General features: G+C 34.7%; 1 protein-coding gene across 1 annotated transcript in view; it reads left to right on the top strand.

The window, feature by feature from the left end:
* LOC106708970 (transcriptional activator cubitus interruptus) overlaps window positions 1-21,108 on the top strand; it is an 89,187-nt gene that overhangs the window by 60,043 nt on the left and 8,036 nt on the right. Inside the window, exons 4-6 of the mRNA XM_045683629.1 lie at window positions 4,512-4,636; window positions 20,272-20,364; window positions 20,717-20,920. Coding sequence (XP_045539585.1) covers window positions 4,512-4,636; window positions 20,272-20,364; window positions 20,717-20,920 — 422 coding nt within the window. The remainder of the gene's footprint in view (window positions 1-4,511; window positions 4,637-20,271; window positions 20,365-20,716; window positions 20,921-21,108) is intronic.

Raw genomic sequence — 21,108 nt, 5'->3', positions numbered from 1 at the left:
TAAATACATTTATTGAACACGGACTAGTTTCTTTTTACCTAAATAAGCACGTCAGAAACTATCAAATGGCGGACTACTGTGACCATGAGTTATGTGCGCCGCACAATAAGCCTTGCCAGACCTTCTCGGAAGAAACTGACATACAGGATGATTCATTTTCGAAACGTTTAATTTAATTGAACTGTCATTTTTAAAAATAAAACCATGGAAAGGTCGTCCCGGTGTGCGCTGTGGGGGTCTGGCTCACCTTAACGCGTTAGTTTGGCGCTATGATGTCAGATGTTGCTTACCTTAAATGTTTTAATTTATTTTTGCACTTTTTTATCCCCTTTTTGTTTATCCAGTCAAGGAAATATTGTTTTTAAATATGATTACAATTCATTCAGTTTTTTCTTGTTAAAATGATGTCAGCAAAGGTTAGAGCTTTTTAAATCCTAACACTCGTAAGTTCGATTTTACAGAAAGGGAATCAATCTCCTTTTCCATTCTTCCTCTATTTTTCTATGTACTGCTATTGAAAAGAAGACTAAAGTTAATAATATTAATTGCAGATGTCATAAACATTTTGTCAAGTAAAGAAATAAAAATCATCCTGTGAATAAACTAAAGGCATTCTAAATTTCGTCGCGTTAATTCTCACCGTGTATACGTAAAGGAGATCTCGCTTTTTGTGTTGTTTTTGTCGGTCAGATTCCTCTCAGACCTTAATAAATCTGGCCCATGTCTAAGGAGTCGAGAATTAAGGCCGTGTCATTTGTCCGGAATATCCTGACATACTGTGCGCCTTTCAATGAAGTGCGAAATCGTTATCGTGTCGTAAAATTGCTGTAGCATTTTGCTTTTAATTCTTTTTTGTTTAAGCCTTTACGTTTCATTTTTTTATGCGGATTTGTAAAGATCTTGTATATTTTATGTACGAAATGTATATAATTTTTGAATTAAATAATAGTAGCCTAAAACAGTTTTGTTTCAATTACTTGTTCAATTGTTTTTCTTTTTTCATCTTTTTTCAACGTGACCGAATTGAAGTATATTTAATTTTTACTCATAACATTAATTCTTGAAGCCAATTATCTGCAAATATCTTGTTATAATCTGTAATGCTATCTTCGTAGTAACAAGTTCCGAGGGTTCAACGACATAGGGACGTCAATTTTAAACGCATTAGACTTTTACACGTCCCTGTCCGACCAGCGTGCGACGGGCCGTGAAGATAAGCGGCGCACATCCTACACGCGTCCGCGAGATGTCGCCCTCATCGGTTATTGATGGTGCCACAATATCTGATAACATTCGTGCACTTAACAACATTTAGTTATATTTTTACTCTGTGCTAACATGGCTTTGTTTAAATGGAGGTTATATATGAACTGAGTTTGACAGTTTTCGTGTATTGTTCTGTGTTTTTGTCTTACAAGATTATTATTGACAAATGTTTACAATAATTTATATCTTATTATATTATTTTAATAAGACAAAGAGATCCTTAATGACATCAAAATTCAAAAGAAACTATTTTACTGTTCTACGCTTTTTAGGTTTACTTTTTTTGACATGAATTCATTCCAAACGGTTTTTCTAGGGTCGGTATCTTTTACAATTTACTATCATTAAATCCTTTTGTATCGTATTAAACATATCTAATACAGAAACTAGAACTAGATATAAATTTGATGAATGTTATTTTAAAGTCTGTATTAATGTTCAAGTTGAGTAATTGTAGTACTTTGTAGTCTAAAGCAATATTGTTCTTAGTTAAAAGTAGACGCTAATGTGCTTTCAATTTGCATAAAAATAATATTTCCTCACAAAAAGCATGTATTTAAGTACATGACGAGTTACTTCTACCCACAAGATGTGGATGCTGTCACAAGTCCCTGTAATTGCCAACCGGTCTTATGTTAAATTCATGAAGCAATGATTGAGTCCTACGTACGCACGTCTAAGGAATACAAAATGGCCGTCAACTTAGATGCGATCCGATTACTGGCACCTGGAAATATCTAAGAAAAAGTAATTGAGACGTTCTAATCCATTTATATCTCGCATCTCGTCAACCACAGCAAAAACTGATTCATCGACCAATACAGATTATGTAGCTTGCATAGATTATAAAACTTTTTTTATCCTATCCTTTCATAGACAATACGTATCACCTTTTTTCGTCTTCCAAGTAGCTAATAAGTTGTTATAAAATAAAACCAAGAGTTTTACAATAATCAGTTCCCAGTCTTTTGTTTCTAACTCCGCCTACTGGATAACTGTCAGTTATGGAAACTTCTTATCCAGCCCCTTTTAAGTAAGTCATAATCATTACCAATAGGGGGCGTTGATGACAATGCCGTTCACTTCCTGAATTAATTAGTATAATAAGACACATCTAGACAAATTCATCACTAGGTCTGCAAAGGTAAAACTTTCTTATGTTAATCTTTAAAAATAAAACAAGCATTGACAATAACATGATAATCTCGTAAAAGGACCAACCATCTCCTTTACAGAAAGTAGAAAGCAACGAAGTTTTAATGTGTTAGTCTCATTAGATTATTTCTTAACATAAACTGTTTTAAATATACAATTACACACTTGTACAATTCAATCTGACGTCATCTGACTCTCACGATGTTATATTACGCGTGTAGTACACAATTTCGCACTAACAATCATTGAGTTTTATCGTCTTACAGCGTTTTATAGCGAAATTAACGAAAAGTGTTCCGTTCTAACCGCATTTATGTAGTATTATTTGAAATTAGTGAGAAATGGAATCGATGTTCGGACTTATTTCAAAGGTATTTTATAACTTGTAATGATAGACTTAAAAGCTGTGCATCTTCAATACATCGCGTTTGTTAATAAAGTTAATGATGGTGTACCGTCTGAATGAATAATAATGAGTAAATAGAGATTTTTCTGTTCGTGCTCTCTTTATTCTTATACTAGCTGTCGCCGGCGACTCCGTCCACGCAGAAATTTAAAAAAAACGTAATAAGTAGCCTATGTGTTCTTACACACTATGTCATCTACTACATCTATGCCAAGTTTCCAGTTCCAGTTTTTTAAACAAGCATCCATCCGTCCATTCATCCATCCATCCATTTAAACATTCGCATTTATAATATAAGTAAGATTAACTATTCCCTCTTCCATTAACCAATCCAACTTGAATAACTCTTACTCTTTGTCTTCAATGAGTTTTAAACCATTTCTAAAATTAATCTAACAATTAGTATCTCTTAACAGTTATTTGTCTTCAATTAGTATTCCAATTTAATATTTACTTAACGCTTCGACCATAAATGAAACATCAAAATCAAAAAAGTCAGTCTGCGCGAAATCTGTAAAACTTGTTTCACATCCAGCGCAACAGTTTCAAAACTTTCTTCCTAATCGAGTGGAGTCTGGATCTACTGCTGTCCCTGTCCGTCCGATTGGTTTGCGGTAAGAAGTGTGACGTGCGAAAAGGACAGCTCACATGAAGACGTCACGAGGCAAAGGCGCGCGAGTGTTCTTCCACTTATTTTATTTATTCTGTTGCTGCTATATTTTTTTTTATCTTTTTCCACGAGGCTACGTCTTTGTTCGCGTTCGGGGGGCGCGTTGCTCCGTGGCTGGTAAGTTGGATAATTTCTTTATCCAGTTCGCCCACCCGACAATTTTCTGGCCCGCATTATGTTATGAAGTTGATTTGTTTAATAATTTTATTACCGGCCTCAATCGGCTCGCGGCTATTGTATTCCCATTGTCTGAGAGAGTTTGCTCGTTGTTTATCAAGTTATAGCTCTATCACGGTTTTATTACCTTGTTTTAATTGTATTATTTCGCTTCAAAATTATTTTATTTCGTAATCTTTGTATTTGAATTATCTAATTAATTGGACGTTGGTACTTACTTTCTCAATTGATGTCTATTTTATAAAATATTTTCAAAAACAAAATGTTTGTGGGAAACATTTCTTTTGAGTAGTTTAAAGGTTAAAATAATAGGCGCCTTTTATTATCTTATATTAAGTTTAGTGTTGTGTTCCATGTATCCCCACTGTCCCCTGCACGTTGACAATTCAACAAGGTCACATGTCCAGACATAGTCAGGGATACAAAGGGAATGGGCTCCTCTTTTTGTCGACGGGATCCCAGCGAGGGCCTCGGGCCGAGTCAAGATGCCTGAGACGATAATCCGAATGATTTGAATAGGCAGGTGCTGTAATAGAGATGTTTGTGCTACACTGTTGTTGCAAAATTGTACACTTATAATGCGCATAGTTTGATGTAGCAGTAGAAGAAAGGTCTATCAAAAATTGCAGTAATATTTGCTGGCGGCTTGTTCATATTATAGAAAATGTTTTTGTTTTACGTGTTATTGCTTCTTACACTTTCTTACAAGTGTAGTTGTGTTCTTTTGACACATGATTAAATAAATATTGCAAGAAATTTGCAAATACGCACACATACTAACTAGTTCCAGTCACACTAAACTACACGGAGATCTAATTAATCTGGTCGTGTGTGCAGATTGGCGGCGGCGGCGGCGGCTGCAGCGGGCGCGACCAGCGAGCTGAGCTACCTTGCCGCTCTGCACCCCGCGTACCGCCCCGTGCCCTACGACCATCCGCTGTACGGCACCAATACTTTACGAGGTAAGTCACAAAACGTCTTCAGCTAATTCAACTTACTCTGAATGGTTTCCAAGCGTTTACCGAGTACTTTACTCGGTATGTTTATTTATATTTTATTCTAAGTAGTGCTTAAGTTTGCAACACGTGCGTAGAAAGTGTATTTATTAAGTTATCTATACATATTAATAAAATCGGAGTGTCTGTATGTAATATAAAAAAAACCTTATTTCGTATACATATATTTGCGTTGCTGTTAACTTAAAACCAATTTTTAAATTTTATGCGTGTATGTCTGTACGAGGCCATGTTTGTTCCGATAATCTCCGCAACGGCTAGACCGATTTCAGCGGGACTTTGACGAGAAGGGAGCTTATACCATTTGGCATTTTTTTATTACGGCGCTGAAGTCGAGCGCGACTGCCACTGGATGAATACAATTCATGATAAAGTGTATTTAAAACTGTTTTTAAATAACAAATACATGTCCTAATTGCAAGAGAAGAAAACAAATCGTCATCCCTGTCTTTGACAAACCAGAAATAACACTATCTTTTAACTGAGGTTCTCAAAAACCCTGTAGTTATTGTACTGCAACAACAAAGACAACATCAAATTTATTTGTCTCTCGTCTTTTTTATGTTAAATCTGACCCTGATCTGACTGGTTCAGATTTAAACAGAATAGATAGACTATATTTTTTAGCTTTCAGTATTGATATACCATGCACAAGACATTTCTTCGTATGCACCTTTAGTATTACGCAGAAGTCCTTTTTAACTGTGTTAGTTATCAACTCTTGTTTCAAGAAATTACTGTAACATAATACTGCTTCGTCTGCAACACGTCTATCTTGAGAATCAAATTGCACGCAAACTACGATACTGCTTATATAGCGGTTACCTATATAGTCTGTCCACTATTTCTCGTATCACAATGTTAGTTACCATACTCCGAAACGCCTTGACCGATTTTTATGAAATTTTATATGCATATTCATAAGGTCTGAGAATCGTCAACTATCTATTTTTCATCCCCTAAATGATAAGGGTTGTAAATTGGGCACAGATGAAGAACATATAGGCTACTAATTAATTTTTCATAACATCGCACAGACTGATTCGCGGGCTACAGCTGGTTAATCATATAAAGTGGTTGTCCTTTAATTAACTAGGATTTTTATCTAAATATTCTCAAGTCTTTTCTGTAATTCTTCAATGACAATAATAAGTCGCATCTTTTTGAATTCGATGGAAATGTGAAATTTTATCTATATACTAGCTGTCGCCCGCGACTCCGTCCGCGCGCAGTTAAAAAATGGGGGGGGGGTATGAAAAATAGATGTTGGCCGATTCTCAGACCTACTGAATATGCTCACAAAATTTCAACAAAATCGGTCAAGCCGTTTCGGAGGAGTACGGTGACGAAAACTGTGACACGAGAATTTTATATATTAGATCTCACTGGCTGACAATGTCATTGATTGTCTATGGGCTTATATTGGAACGTGGCAGTGTTTAAAGAGTTGATACTAACATATCTGTTTTAACAAGTCTATGGTTAGCCTTATAAAGGCAACATTGTTTAAATAGGTTTGTTTTAATTCCTCATTTCTATTGAATTAGACTATAGTCTCAGTCGTTTACTTCGGTGTCATTAATTACACATTTATATATGTTAAACGGCGGCAAACTCGCGCATCCAATGAGAAAATAAGAAACAAAACAATGTGCGCCAATTCTAAGTGACCCTTCAGCATAGAGCCATCTCATTCTCAGATCGTATAATAACGTAATGTGAGCGAGACACAAGATTGTCGGATATCTCACACAACCCCACAAACGGCGCAGACGGACACTATCAATGCAATTTATCTATACACTGAGGTGTTAATTAGGATTTGAACTCACGACTGCCACCATTCATTTTTCTGTAACGTTCAAACGAAAATCGACTTTAATACGAACCGAATAAAAGAGAAAATCAGTTATATATGTCGAGCGATGAATGATATGTAGAAGTGGCTATTAAGGGACAGGACGTGTTTAAGTCACGGGTTAAAATTGGCATGTTCTGCGGTAAAGGGGTTGAGATTTCGACCTTGCTATAGAGTTAAGACGGTAACACAAAACATTACTGTTGCTTAATCGGCGTTAAATAGTACATTATTTGAGTTAGTTACATGTTAATTAAATTAAGAAAACATATTGACTTACATTTAAAAATTAGTTTTTGTACCAGCTCCTTTGGGCACCGAAACGTATAGTAAATTTTTATATTTTTATAATATCTTGTTAATTTTTTCGACATTTTATAAATCTTTTTTTCTGATTGCTGTATCTAACATTATGACCAGTACACTTTAACTATCTATTCATATTTGTCCAGTAAGTGCACAAACAAAGCTTAGAGAATGTAAAATTATTCCACTTTATTGCTAACACGCCTTCACTAATATCGTCTATAGCTCAAACCGTAACAGATACATTAATGGACTGATGACTGGACAGATGGTACTAATGTTAGACTTACGCGGATTATACTTTACATTATTACTCTAATCTTTGACAACTAAAGTCTTGGTGTAACTAATGTTTTATTTGTTATGTTAACTAATAGTCTTGTTAGAGAAGCTTTGGTTTAAGTTTATTATTCGGTTATTTGTCATATTGGTTTAGTTAAGTTTTAATTTTTGTTCATTACTGTCAAACTTTTAGTTATGATCTTTAATAGATTCGTCCTTTTGCAGGAATTTTTGTAGTGTTCTAACGTTCTTTATGTGACATTCGAGGCCTTATTATTTGTTTTTATACACTTAAATATAAATACTTAATCGTATTTTCCATACCTTCGGCCGCTATAATCCTGTGCCTTGAGCATCAGTACAAAATTTACGTGGAATAGTTCCAAAGCGCCTACAGTACATATTAGCGATTCGTTGTGGACTTGCGTTCCCTTCAACATGTCTTTAGGGGCTCTGTTTATTTGTAATATTCACGGGTCACAATGATTTTAATCAAATAACTAAATGGTCGTAAAAATGTATTCATCATTTCGATGCGGCGCCTTTATAAAATTAGAGAACAACTAGTAAATAGTAACTAGCTTCGTTTTGTTGATTGGAAGATGAGACTGGTTATTATTATTTAACGGTTTTTTCTTCCTAAAGCTTGAAATATCTACAATTACACGAAAGTAAAAAGAAAAATTGTGCCATAGCTTTATCAAGCCAATGTAAATCAAGATTTCAACTCGCAATCCTCAAATGACTCTTTGTCATTCAAAGGTTATGTCTGACATAGTTTTCTTAAGAACAAATCAATACAAAACAACCGACGTCGTCTGGCGGACTGGTGGTTGTTTTTCCACAAGAATAAATGGCATCGAAGGCACGCAAGAAACTTAACCCTTCACGGTCGCCGGTATGGCTGTACCGAAACGAAACTGTTTACGTCGGAGGGAAAAAATTGCAACGCGGTGTCTGTTTACACCGGCGACGGGGCTCCGATAACAGTCGCGGGCCAGACTATAGATAACGCTCAATTAGCCGCGTTTCTTTTACGTGGACCGCTTTATGCGAAAGATACTTATTTATTATGTACTTCGGAAAAATATTTGGACATTAATTTCTAGTTAAAATAATGCATCGGTCATTTATCATTTAAACAGTTCTATTGCATATTATTTTTCATATATCTGTATTTTTATGAAATGTTACCTAAATCATTGAGGAAAGTTCATCAACAAATCTCATATAATTTTTTTTGATGACGTTACAATTACTTCCTCATTTTGTACTAGGTGCAGATAATTTAATATTTTATCTATTATCTAACTGATAATAAATACACGTAAAATTGTTCCTTTAATGTTTACAATATCGTGATGTTTTATTTAATTACATTCAAGGGATTTGCAAAAGAACAGCGCAACGTCGCTGATTGCGATTCCTAAATCTGTATTTAATGTATCTTCTGTCGAATTTCTCAAGCTATTAAATGTTCCAAAGCATTGCACACAATGTGCAAAAAACGCTTGATGGCGGCCAAATGGACAGACTGGCCTCGATTGACAACATTAAATAACTCCCGTCTTCGTCCTTAATTTTATTCCGGAGTCAAAAGCTATGCCTTGATGACTTCATTTAAAATCGAAAAATGTTTTTATTCGAGTTACTTTTGTATTAGAAGTCGAGGAAAGAAATGAAAGTTTTAGTGTGGTACTTAGTATCTTTAATTAATAATTGAAACCCTCAGTGTAAAATTTTCATACCAAATCTGCACTTAGTGTCTGTGACGGACTTCGTTATCAAAATGTCAGTTTGCGTAACTACTCATAGATATGTTTGAAATATTAGTACGTCTGTAGTAAATCCTGATATTTACCGGCTACCATGTTACAGGGTGTCATGTTGCATGACACCGCTGCTTGGTGTGACGTGACGTGTTTACTCCTCACTCACTTAATTATTATTTAGCCCGGGGTTTCGGATTTCGTCTACTGGATGTTCGGACACCGGATGGCGAACGTCCTGCACACTACAGACCTATATCTTCATTTAAACGCCAACATTGTTTATACACGCTTCAATGTACCTCGCGTGTGCCGCTGACCGATATTTTTATAGTCTTTTTTATTAAATACATCTTGAATATCAACAGTTCTTTGTTATATCAAGTTATTCGAAGATAAAGTTTACGTCGACTGAAATGGAAAGATTTTCCTCTTTTGCCTCTTAAGGTTTTTACATTTTGAGTACCTACAAAAACATGTGTTAAATTAAGACGTCGTGTTTATAAGTCAGGAAGTTAAACAACTTTTTTTTTAAATTGCTACTTATATTACAATAATAATAAAGACATGTCGGTGAGTCGGTTATGTTAAAGGCAGCAATAAAAGCTAGAGTTACAGTCGATCGAGTTAATTATGCAAAGTATAAGGCATCGGCAGCGGACTGCAAAATTTCGCAAGCGAAGTGACAAGCCGAAACTTAATAACTTACTCAGAAATGGCCGAGCAAATTGGGAGCCGAACGAGCGGTCGGACCGGCTTCGTAACCCAACACTGCCCGCCTGCCTCTCCGACACATATAAATTGTATTTTTATTCAAATCGAGTCTACGTGCCGCGATAAAAACCCCCCTTAAAAACAAATAGCGGTTCGTTCTTTTGTCATTCGTAGGAAAATTTACCTTAACTTACTAGACAGAAAGGTAGAAAATCGAAATTTAAAATAACATATCGTAAAGTTGTAGAAGACAAGGAGCTTGTTACGTCCTTAGCGAAGATTTAGTAATATAACCATGGTCTTCTACTGTTATAGCACATTTATAATAACATATTTTCATCTCTGTTCTTTCAAGCAAAATAACGGAGATGAAAATATGTTATCGAACAAATGACAGTGGAAACCAACCATAAGAAATCCTGCGCAATCCGGAAAGATGTAACAAAAGTGAATATCCAAGGCGCTTTAAAATCAAGAGGAACAATGTCACTTCATATGACTTTATTCTGGCTACTAAGTTGCATTAAGATCCTTTTATATAAAATTTCTACGCTCTTTTAACATCTCCACTTATTCATAATTACTTTGTAATTGAACATGAAAAACCAGAACACTGTAATTACTCGAAGACCCAAAAAGTCACTGCAAGGATAACCGTAGTAATAGCATACAATTTACTCAAGTTATTAATAAATAATTCTTCGCGCATTCTGTCATACGCATTAAATTTTGTGAGAAATTTAATCCTTTTATACACCTGTCCTTTACAATGAAGCTTTTGTCCATAATAATAATTAAAATCGAGTTATTTTTAAATGTTCCACAAACGCGTTTGATAATAAAAAGGTTAATAAAAATGTGAAATTCAAAATTGCAATCAGCCGAGCATTCGGTATGCAATCGATTCAGTCATAATGTATCCCGTCGAGTGTGAGATTATAAAATCGTTAAGCATCCAATCGTAAAAGTCGATATACCGAAAAATTAATACGCATTCGTATATGTATATGTCTTCAAAGCTCGATTATCGTAAATTAAGTCCCAACTCTTGGTTAACCGAGCGTATAAACTGTGAGCGAGATAGAGAGGTCGTGTTACTTCTGAGTAGAAAAAAAAATGAACACCGTAAAAGAGAAAAGGGTAAAAATAATATCGACGATTGTGGAATTGGTTAAAACCAATACCTCTTATCCTTTTAACAAGGTTAAACGGAAAAAGTTAGTTATAAATTGCTTTTGCCTTGATTTGTTGGGAATAGTTGAATGTAAGGCCACTTTCAACCTTCGACAATCTTCAACATTTCTATTATTTTCATGTGCTTGTGTATTCTTGTGTGCAAATAAATTGAAAATATTTGAGAATCGCTTGTAGAGAGTTGATGAAATTTTCAACAAAGTTGCTTCAACCATACATGTGTTTTAGATAGTAAAAAAAATCCCAAATTATCATTAGACCGGATATAAAATATATGTACTCATACATATAATCTCTGGACACTAGAAAATGCTGGAGTCATTTTTTTTTTCAATAATTTGCTTTGAATGGGTCCTCGGCTGGTTTCTAAATATCTTGTCAGGATAAATTTATCCTGCACCCTAATCTGTTTGGAGAGAGCGAGAAGTGCGAGGAACGGGTTTTAGAATGGGACGCAGCGATGCGCCCGCGCATCACAAGTGACCGGATTAATGCATTTTAAACGAAGAAGGCTTAATTTTGATCTCGGCTCCTTTAATTGAACGCTCCTTTTATTTTTTTATTTTTTTTTCGGTAAGAAGCGAGCATTACTTTGGTGTATTTGTTAAATTATTTTCTGAATTCAGTCGCAGTTCGTAAGGATTTAAATATTTCATTTTATTAAATGTAAGAATTATTCTTTATTAGTCAATCGTAATTGACATAAAAAGCATTTTATATTTTTTGATTTAATCTTAACTTCTGCTTCGTTTATATCTACGTGTAAAATACACTTTGATGTAAAATTAGTGTTTTGAATTCATAGAATTCAAGTCTTTCTTAGGCGAAAAATTTTCTTGTTTTTGTTTTATTATACTTATCCGTATAACTAGACAAAATAAGCGTATTGGAATTTCCGATAAACTTTCTCACTAAACGTAAGTATCTACTAAACAAAAATCTTCATCTGAATTAATTAAAGTAAAAGAAGCGACATTGAAAATGTCTTAGGAAGCTAAACGTTACAGATTTATAGGCGATCTATTTCTCAAGCGTCTTTATTTTCAATGTCGAGTCGAGAGCCCCCGACAGATCAGACAGTCGTTCGCGTTCTCGTTCCATGATTGACCGTGTCCACACTTCTCCCTGCCCGCTGTGAACCTTCATTGAAAACATTTTAATAAATAACTCCAATGCTCTTTTTAAAAGCGATAATTTCTCCTTTCGATACCTTTGTGTTAGCGTAATGTAGCCCATTTATATCTGTTGCTTTTACTTTGTTTCTTTCATGTTTCAAGTCCCTTCGGTTTTTAGACTTTGTACATTGTTGGAACAGAATTGGGGTTTGGCAATTTTGTTTCATTACTTTTTTATGTGTTACCTAAAGGGGATACTTAGGTAGATCTTAGAAAATTTGTTTTGTTACACATTTTATTTCTTGTTAACTGCATTCCGATACAGGATAGAGAGCAAAAATAAAGTCGGAATGCTCTGCATTTCCGATGGCTTTAGAGTTCCAATTAAATCAATCTAATCAACAAGAGAAGTGATACGCATACAAGAAATACTGCACGAATATATTACAAGTTGCAGCTAATGGATATCAAAGTAGAATGCGTCTTTTATAGAAAACTAGCTGTCGCCCGTGACTCCTTCCGCGCGGGATTAAATAAAAATGAATTAATATTCTATGTGTTCTTTCAGACTATGTTTTACATCTGTGCCAAACATCAAGATCCAAATTTTTTATTATATCCAGTCTCGTCATGTATTGACATCACTATAGTATATTCACTTATTATTAAATGGAAATTTATAATTCACTAGCTGTCGCCCGCGACTCCGTCCGCGCGCAGTTAAAAAAAAAATGAAAAATAGATGTTGGCTGATTCTCAGACCTACTGAATATGCTCACAAAATTTCATGAGAATCGGTCAAGCCGTTTCGGAGCAGTACGGTGACGAAAACTGTGACACGAGAATTTTATATATTAGATTATGAGGCAAAGATATTTTGTAAAAGTTTAAAAGCCACGCTTTATGGGAATGCCATCTCGCAGTGACAATATAAGATTTAAAGTGACTCCAGGTTAAATAAATACACATAAAATACATAAACACAAACAATAGAATGTTTATAGCCAAAAATGCAGCGCAGTAAGAAACAAATACAATAGTTAGAAATGTATTGAATGATGGCCTTCAACAATTTCTCTGATCGGGGAACCTGTTCCATCGTGATGGATGAAAAAAGCCGTGAGTCGGCGCCGATTGATCCGGCCGCCGCGAGATTGAGACATCTTGGAACGGGTTCCATCTCATTGGTGTAGGTTTTACATTATGCTCCCAATCATGAGCGGTAGCGTTTTACAAATATTTAGACACATATTTTTTTAAGTTACGTTGTAATACATGAAATTCTGCAGTGCTAAATTTTCCGATATTTTTTAATACTAGAAGATGGCAAACAAGCGGCCATCTGATGCAAACGGCTGATCGTAGACATCTGCATTGAGATTCGATTAGAGATGCAGAAAGGAGATATTTCTTTCTTTATTAAAAAGAATTGACATCCGGTACACAAGTCCGGTAACTTGCTGCATATTATTATTTTATTATGGCTGGTGTTAGTTTCTTTTGTTTTATACACTAAAAGCCAGATGATTATGACGGTATATCGTCATCTCTCAGGCCTTATCACGTGCGGTCGGCGCTCAAGGTTTTACGAAACTTAAAGGCTTAATTTTTTAAGGCAGGCCGCCTGGCTGTCGCCAACACTGCTTGAGAGGAATATAAATAAATATTTAGTTAAAAATTCGATAATTATAACTATTATAAGATATTTGATGCAAAAGTATTTTAAAAGAAATGAACTGACAGCGAAATAATGAATTTAACTCTACTTCATAATAATCCTCGCTGTAGTATAAACTCAAACCGAACGTAAATAAACAAAAATGTCAGACATTCCGCAATGACGGACGGAAAGAGACTGCCTCGAGCAGCAGCGCACGCTTCCTTATAAAACCTTTTGTGAGACTACCCTCAACAGTCCTAACACTATATACTTCGAAATTACTTTTAAAAGTACTTCTAGGTAACATATATTAAAGAAAAATTAAAAGTCCACCCTAATTCGGATAGGTTCCGAGCCCCGCGGTGGAGTCATATTATTTGAGCGTAGAACGATAACAATTTACTTATTTACTTTGATGTGAGATTTTAATTAACTGGTAGAGTTAACATACTTGAGTTCCTATTTGAGGGCGAGTCTTAAACTTGTTTATTAATCGCTCATCTCATAACTTAAACCACACGGTAACGCCCACGACACGCGCACGTAATTGTTCCCAGATTCTTTATTTCCAGTTTTTCGATCCCTCGCGTAGAGAACATAATCACTCCATGTGTCGAGATCTAATGATCTTTATTATAAAATCGATTCCTAGCAGATTGGGAATTTTGCTAATAAATTCAAATAACTCGATTACGAGCATCGCGTTAAAATCGATTTCAACCGGCGTCTATTAAGACGTTGTAGGTATTTTTATTTTAGACAATTCGAATCGGGTCGCTGACCATCATACCTATAGTTTATTGTTCTTTTTTTTAAGTTCTAAGTCTGTTAGTAACAAGCCTCTGTCGGAATCATCTTAAATACATTGGCTTTTGTGTGTAATTCGCTTCGGCTAATTCTTGCTAGTTTAGTTTTTTACAGTTTTTTTGTCCGATTTCCTACACTTATTGTTAATTCTTTATTCATTAATTCGTTCTATGCCAATTGAAGTTTATTCATGTTTGAATTTGTCTATACATCAGATGTGATATTAGAAAAACTTTTTTTTTTTAATAAATGTCAACAATCAAATTATTTTTTATGATCACACAATCCTAAACGAAATTATTAGATATGAGACTTTGTACGTGATAGACCTAATCATTAAGAAAGTGGCTGGGATCTTAATTGGGTCTTGTTAATTTTTTTTGTATGATAATTTAATTATGGTCCTTCGACATGTTTGTTAACATAACTTCGTGTTTAGGGAAACATACATCATAAAGTTGGGTCGAATCCTCGTTCTGATCTTCCGAGAAAGTCAATTAACAACTTAACACGTGTTTTTATGCGAAAATCAAAGACATGTGGTGACGGTATGGTACACGAATGCCACAACTGTTAAATATATGAGCTTAGGTCGTATTGTCAACGTTATAACGATTTCCTAACATCTGTTATTATTTCATCTACTGCAGTTATAAGCTACTTGCTACTTTTACGAAGCGTAATAAGACTCAATATTGCTAGAATAGCAATAGACGACGGATGCAAAATGTTCAAAGATTTAGATTAAATAACAATATTTTATTTAAGCGAAAATCTTGACGCTTTGAAAATATTTCTTTCTCCATACAGTAGACGATAGATAAGCGAAAAATTTAAAATAAATTATGAAAAACGACGGAATAAAATATGAAAATGTGTCATAAAAATGGCGAGCAGACAAGATTGTTCCTCATTAAGTCAGCAAGGATAAATCAGGCACTCTGTTATTTATAGGCAACGGCGACTTCTATATACTTAAGAAGTGAAGAAAATGAATTAGTTGCGTAGTTTGTAGTGTTTAGTAAACGAAACTTTGTTGCTCATAAAAATTCTTTGCTATGAATTTCCAGCCAGTAAGAAATGGATAAAAAAATAAACTTTTAAATTCTTTTTATTTGCCACGTGCTTTGTGGTGAAAGGGATACATTGTCTGGGTGCCCGCATGTCCGAGAATATTCATGCCTCAATTGCTGTTAAAGAACAGTCTACCAGCGGAACTTGTTCCAGCTACAACAATGAGTCTTGTCTTACATCGGGGTTATATTTTATGACACTTTTACGTTACATTATCACACTTGTGCGAATTCCCCACGAATTATGTTCTTCTACAGGAGGCTACAGTTTTCCGCGGGTATGTTTGTATGTTCTATTCTATTGTGACAGCCTGTATCCTACACGACGATTTTTTCGGGTACGTTGTCATTTAATTCGAAAATGGTTTATACTAGTTCAGACTTTATATTCAAACTATAAAGGTACTGGTAATAGGAATCTATATAGTGGCAACAAAAGTTTTCACTCCTAAATTAAATTAAGTTGATATTTTGGTTTAACTTTGGACCACTTAACTGACAAATAACGAGGCAATTAAATAAATAGACACTTAAAAACAAACGTTTGTCTATTCTTAATCTCTGGCCCTGGGGTAATTAAAACGCGGGCCCTTAACAAGTAATTAGTGTGAAGGGACCGGAAGGGCATATGGGCGCAGCTTGCTCGGTTTTGGATTTCTTACTACTGGTATTATCGTGCCTTGTTTCAAGTTCTAACTTTCATCTGCTATTTAAATGTATACAAAATGATACTGTGATGTCCTTTTTACCATATATTGATATAAAAAACTTTGTTTCCATGTTATATTCTATAGAATAATAATAATATAATAAAGAAATGGAGACACTTTAAAAAAATATTTTAAGTTTACTAAAATTATATTAATATAACTAAGACATTAACTGACATACTCAGAGACGTTACATGATCTTCAGTGTAGAATTAGTATGAGAAATAAACACTAAGTGAAGCCCCTATGGACTTTCAGTGCGGTAGGAAATTAAGTTATCTAACAGTCATGTGAATAAATCATCTCTGATTATATCAAAGTAGGAAAAGGATAGAAGATACAGATATGTGTACTTCAAGGAAAGAGCTAACCTTCTCCCGTTGAGGCATGATTACGGTTTGAATATTAAATAACGAGTTATGAAGCTGCAAGTGTTACCTTATGGGTTACAATTCGCGTTTATATGTTTGAATTAAGTTATTTTAAAGATAATTACATTTGTGTACGATATTACCGTGATTTTTATTGACTTATTTCTTCGCGAGTGATTAAGGATTTCTTTTTTTTTTTGTATAAAATTGTATTTCGCAAGATTTATTCGTTTGTAAGCGTCTTACTGGATCGTAACTCTGTAACTTTTATGTTTATTTTTTCAAGTTTTTGATGCAAGTCAGGCTATAAAGTTTGGTAACGATTTTGTAAAATTAAATCCAATTTATTGAGTAAATAAATCAAGGCAAATTGATTGTCGCTTTTTTTGTTAAAGCTTGAAGTCAAGACATCAATCATCCCTTCCAAGCTGAAGTACCTTTTTATCATTTTCCGAGAAGCGTCAGAATTATAGCTGTTTTACATAGCACCCCGGCTACCTGCTATAACGCTTGATTACAGAATAAAAAACCTTGTTAGCGGACGCGGCTGTTTTTTGCAGTATCTAAACGAACCTTCCCACTAATCGTTTTATTGGGTTTGATGTTTTAATGATCAGTCGGCTTTCACGACTTCTGAAAATTGCCAATATTTGTGATGATTTCACGTTGACTTCATTATAGTGTATAATTACCAAGGAAGAGATACATAGTACCTGATTTGAGCGACCATTCCTAAAGCTCAAGTGAGTTACTCATAAGGAGTTACTATAAGGAAACCATAGAAAATTCATCAAGATTTTTATCAATACTCGACGAAAGCATGAGGCGGCGTGGTTGTTTGAGGATCTTTATTTTTAATAATAAACTATTTATAAATTTCGTAAATTAATCTATAAATGAACAACCTTAACAGATTAATGTATAATTAAATACATCGAATGTCTGTCATTTGTTTTTTCATCTGTAGATATTTAAAAAAGGAAGGATCGCCGACATTACAAATTCACGTCGCCTCGCCTTCATCTCGCCGCACGTCCGTACAACAAGCAAACTCATAATTTACAGTCGCTCTCATTAGTATACGCCGCCGTTACGAAGTCAGTGCGCACACCGCGCCAGAAAGAGGCCGCCTAACAAAGCTATTGAAATTCATATTTTAACGCTCAAACTGACCGCAGACCGCTATATGTCGTCCACCCGGTTACAAATTTTACGCCCAATCGATATCGATAAAAATTAATACATCACTCGAGACCTAAGCGATGCGTACTGAAATGTCGATAAGCTAAAAGCGACCCAATCGTTCCGAACCGCCGCCCGATATTTCAACTATTTGATAAAAGTACGATAAAGCGGAATTTCGGGTGCGCTTTTTGCGAGCGGTTACACGAATGTCGCACGGGTGACCAACGCAGACGCAAATGGAATTCGAAACGGATCAACTTATTGCCCTCGATCGATGATTTGTTTTTTTTTCTCTATCGATTCGTACATCGATGTCTCGGTCGGTTCTCACACATTGCGATGAAGACATAAAAATTTTGGAAGTCGCCTGGCGGTGTGTCAAAAGGGGACCACATGCGTTAATTTCGTGATTTTTCGAGAAACCCATCTCGTTTAGGCGCTCACCAAATTGGTGGTCCCCGACGCCTCTCGCACAGAGCCATTATTTGTGGCCAAATAGCCCGCCGTATCGCCTGAGCGTGATCATCAAATCGAGCCGTTTTGTTTTTGCTTTATAGTTTATTTTTTGCCTTAAAAACGTGTTTGTTTTCGAAGGAATGGGCGTATAATTGTTATGGAGATTCGTGGCCGCCATGACACAATCTCGACGAGGCGTCCCGCTGATTATCTTTGATTAATAACTAAATAACTACGTTAGGTTATTAACCACATTCTCAGTTGTTCAGACTTGAACCGCCCGCCGGTTGAATAACACGTACGCTTGCAATTAAATAAGATAAAAAGATTTTTTTAATTGATCTTTGTAATTGCTCATGTTAGCAAGTATATATTTTCTTAGTATTTTTACTGTATAGGTTAATACTTTTCTATGTTTATCTACATAAAATTTAAATATTTAAGCACACATTAATTTACAATGAATTAGTACTTGATTAATCTTATATATATAAAAGAAAGTCGTGTTATTTACACCATTTATAACTCAAGAACGGTTGAATCGATTTGACTGAAAATTGGTGGGCAGGTAGCTTAGAACCAGGAAAAGGACATAGGATAATTTTTATCCCGTTTTCTTTTTCTTTTTTTTTTATTCCGCGCGGACGGAGTCGCGGGTAAAAGCTACTATAGTATAATTGTCTACAACGTGAATTAGACGATGATTGTTTTACGATCGCTTTCAAGCAATTAATTTATAGTAATAGATGTTTTATGAGGATTTTTAGCCGACTTCAAAAATACTATATTCATGCTAAAATATTGGAAATAACAGGTTAATTTTTAATAAAAACTACCTAATAGTTTTCTACGCTGAAAATTAACAAAATCAATCTTAATTATTCGGATTTTTTTGCGATAAAAATTATTTTATGAATACTTGCTTGAACTTTCAAATTTTTCATATAACTAAAATGTAAAAAAAATATTATGGAGGTAGTTCAAACATGTTCAATCAGGTAATATTTTAATAGCAATAAACTTGTAGTTGAGGGTTGAGCTATAAATATCGATTTTTGTTGGCCTGTTAAAACTTATCAAGACAACGTTTATCGAACTAAACGTAAAATAAACTCTACAAACGCACCGCTTATTATTTTGCCAACAAACAAATTTACGACCAACAGCTAGTAATAAAACGAGCAATAAAAACCCGCACTATAATGATCACAACATTATACGGGAAATATGCACAGCCACATTATGATTATGACGCCAAATTAACCTCATATAGGGTTGGCAAATATATTAAACGAAAAAAAAAAACATTGTAGTCTAAAAAGTTCGTTTATAGGAAGAAAAGTTTAAACAGACTACAAAAAGCTGTAGACATGCAACCTGATTTCTATCGTCATATTTGGTACCGCTTTACTAAGTAGATATGAAACACGCCACGATTCTCGTAAAGCATTTAGTTTCATGTTTTTATTAATCACCTACAGCGATAAGTAGGCAGTTTATATTCAAAATGCTTCTAGCGCGTTGACATCTCAATTTGCAGTTATTACTGTCTAGTATGACTAGCCCGGCTTGATTGGTTGCCTTATAAGCGCTGAATTTCTTTGTAGCAGACTTTTTAAATACTAAGTAGATTGCGGTGACTTTTATGGGCGTTATAAAACACAGATTTTAAAGTTGCGGATCGTTAGAAGTGTTTATTGGCTTTGGCCAAAAACTATTTTAATTATTTATGCTAAATTTGTGAAGTTTTATCTTTAGATAGAGCTGCTACATTTAACTAATAATTTTATAAGTAACACTAAATAATAAAATGATCATTACTAAATTGATACGTCCACCACCAGCGTTATACTTTTAATAACCTATTAATTAATTTTTATATATTCTGATTACTAATTTAGTTCATGTTCCATTTTAGTTTTTTGACGTGACTGTCCATAACTGATGTACACTTAAATAAGCCTTGTATAACTATAACTGAAGGTCATAAGGTCACTTCATCTCTATAGTAGATCAAAAGTCCTGATAATCATTTTAGTGAAGTCGTTATTATTTATTAATCATTGTATTTTTACTTCCAGGCTTAGAATATTTAAGTGCTGCGAGAAGTTTACATCCTGAGTTACACGCAGGCAGTACTCTAGCCAGTCAGGACTTTCAATTAAGTTTAGAAGGTAAGATAAATCTATTAATATTTTCATACATTAAATGTGAATTTTTTAAAAACATTTCATGTTGAATATAAAAACTACATCCCAATCAATACATTACCATGTTCAGGTATATTTATTTAACTCGTAATAAAACGATATAAATAACGAGATTTAAAATATTTTAATTAATGTCGATATGGTAACATTTAACAAATATCCCTGATATTGCAATTTATAGAAAAAAGATTTGTGTTATTAAATTACCAGCGTTGTAACATAAGTATAGTGCGTACCAATTTACCATTCGTTTATTCTGACGTAGCTATGTAATTAGATCATAAAAAATAATGCCTGAATCACATCGATGTTCCAGGATCAAGAATAGCTTCACCGACGAGATTAAGGTTGTCAGGGGGTGCGATAAGTGCATCGGCGAACCGCAAACGAGCTGTATCCTGGAGTCCTTATTCTGCAGAGTCGTTGGACCTGGCGGCGGTCATCCGCGCCTCGCCCGCCAGCCTGGCAGTCAGAGCACCTTCAGCCGCCTCCACCGGCAGCTATGGCCACCTTAGTGCTGGTGAGGATTGGATTAAGTCTTTCGGTAAATTATAGCCTTTTTACTTCTTCTTTTGCTCTAGTGCATGTTATTTTTAGTATGTTTGTAGAAGCCTCTATTTTATCTTCTATTTCATATGAATTGTAGTTAACTAGACTTGAAGTTAATGCTTGAATACTATTGCTTCTTAGCACTCTATTACATATCTA

This window comes from Papilio machaon, chromosome 23 (assembly GCF_912999745.1).
Source record: "Papilio machaon chromosome 23, ilPapMach1.1, whole genome shotgun sequence".
NCBI lineage: Eukaryota > Metazoa > Arthropoda > Insecta > Lepidoptera > Papilionidae > Papilio > Papilio machaon.
This window is presented reverse-complemented; position numbering and strand designations above follow the sequence as displayed.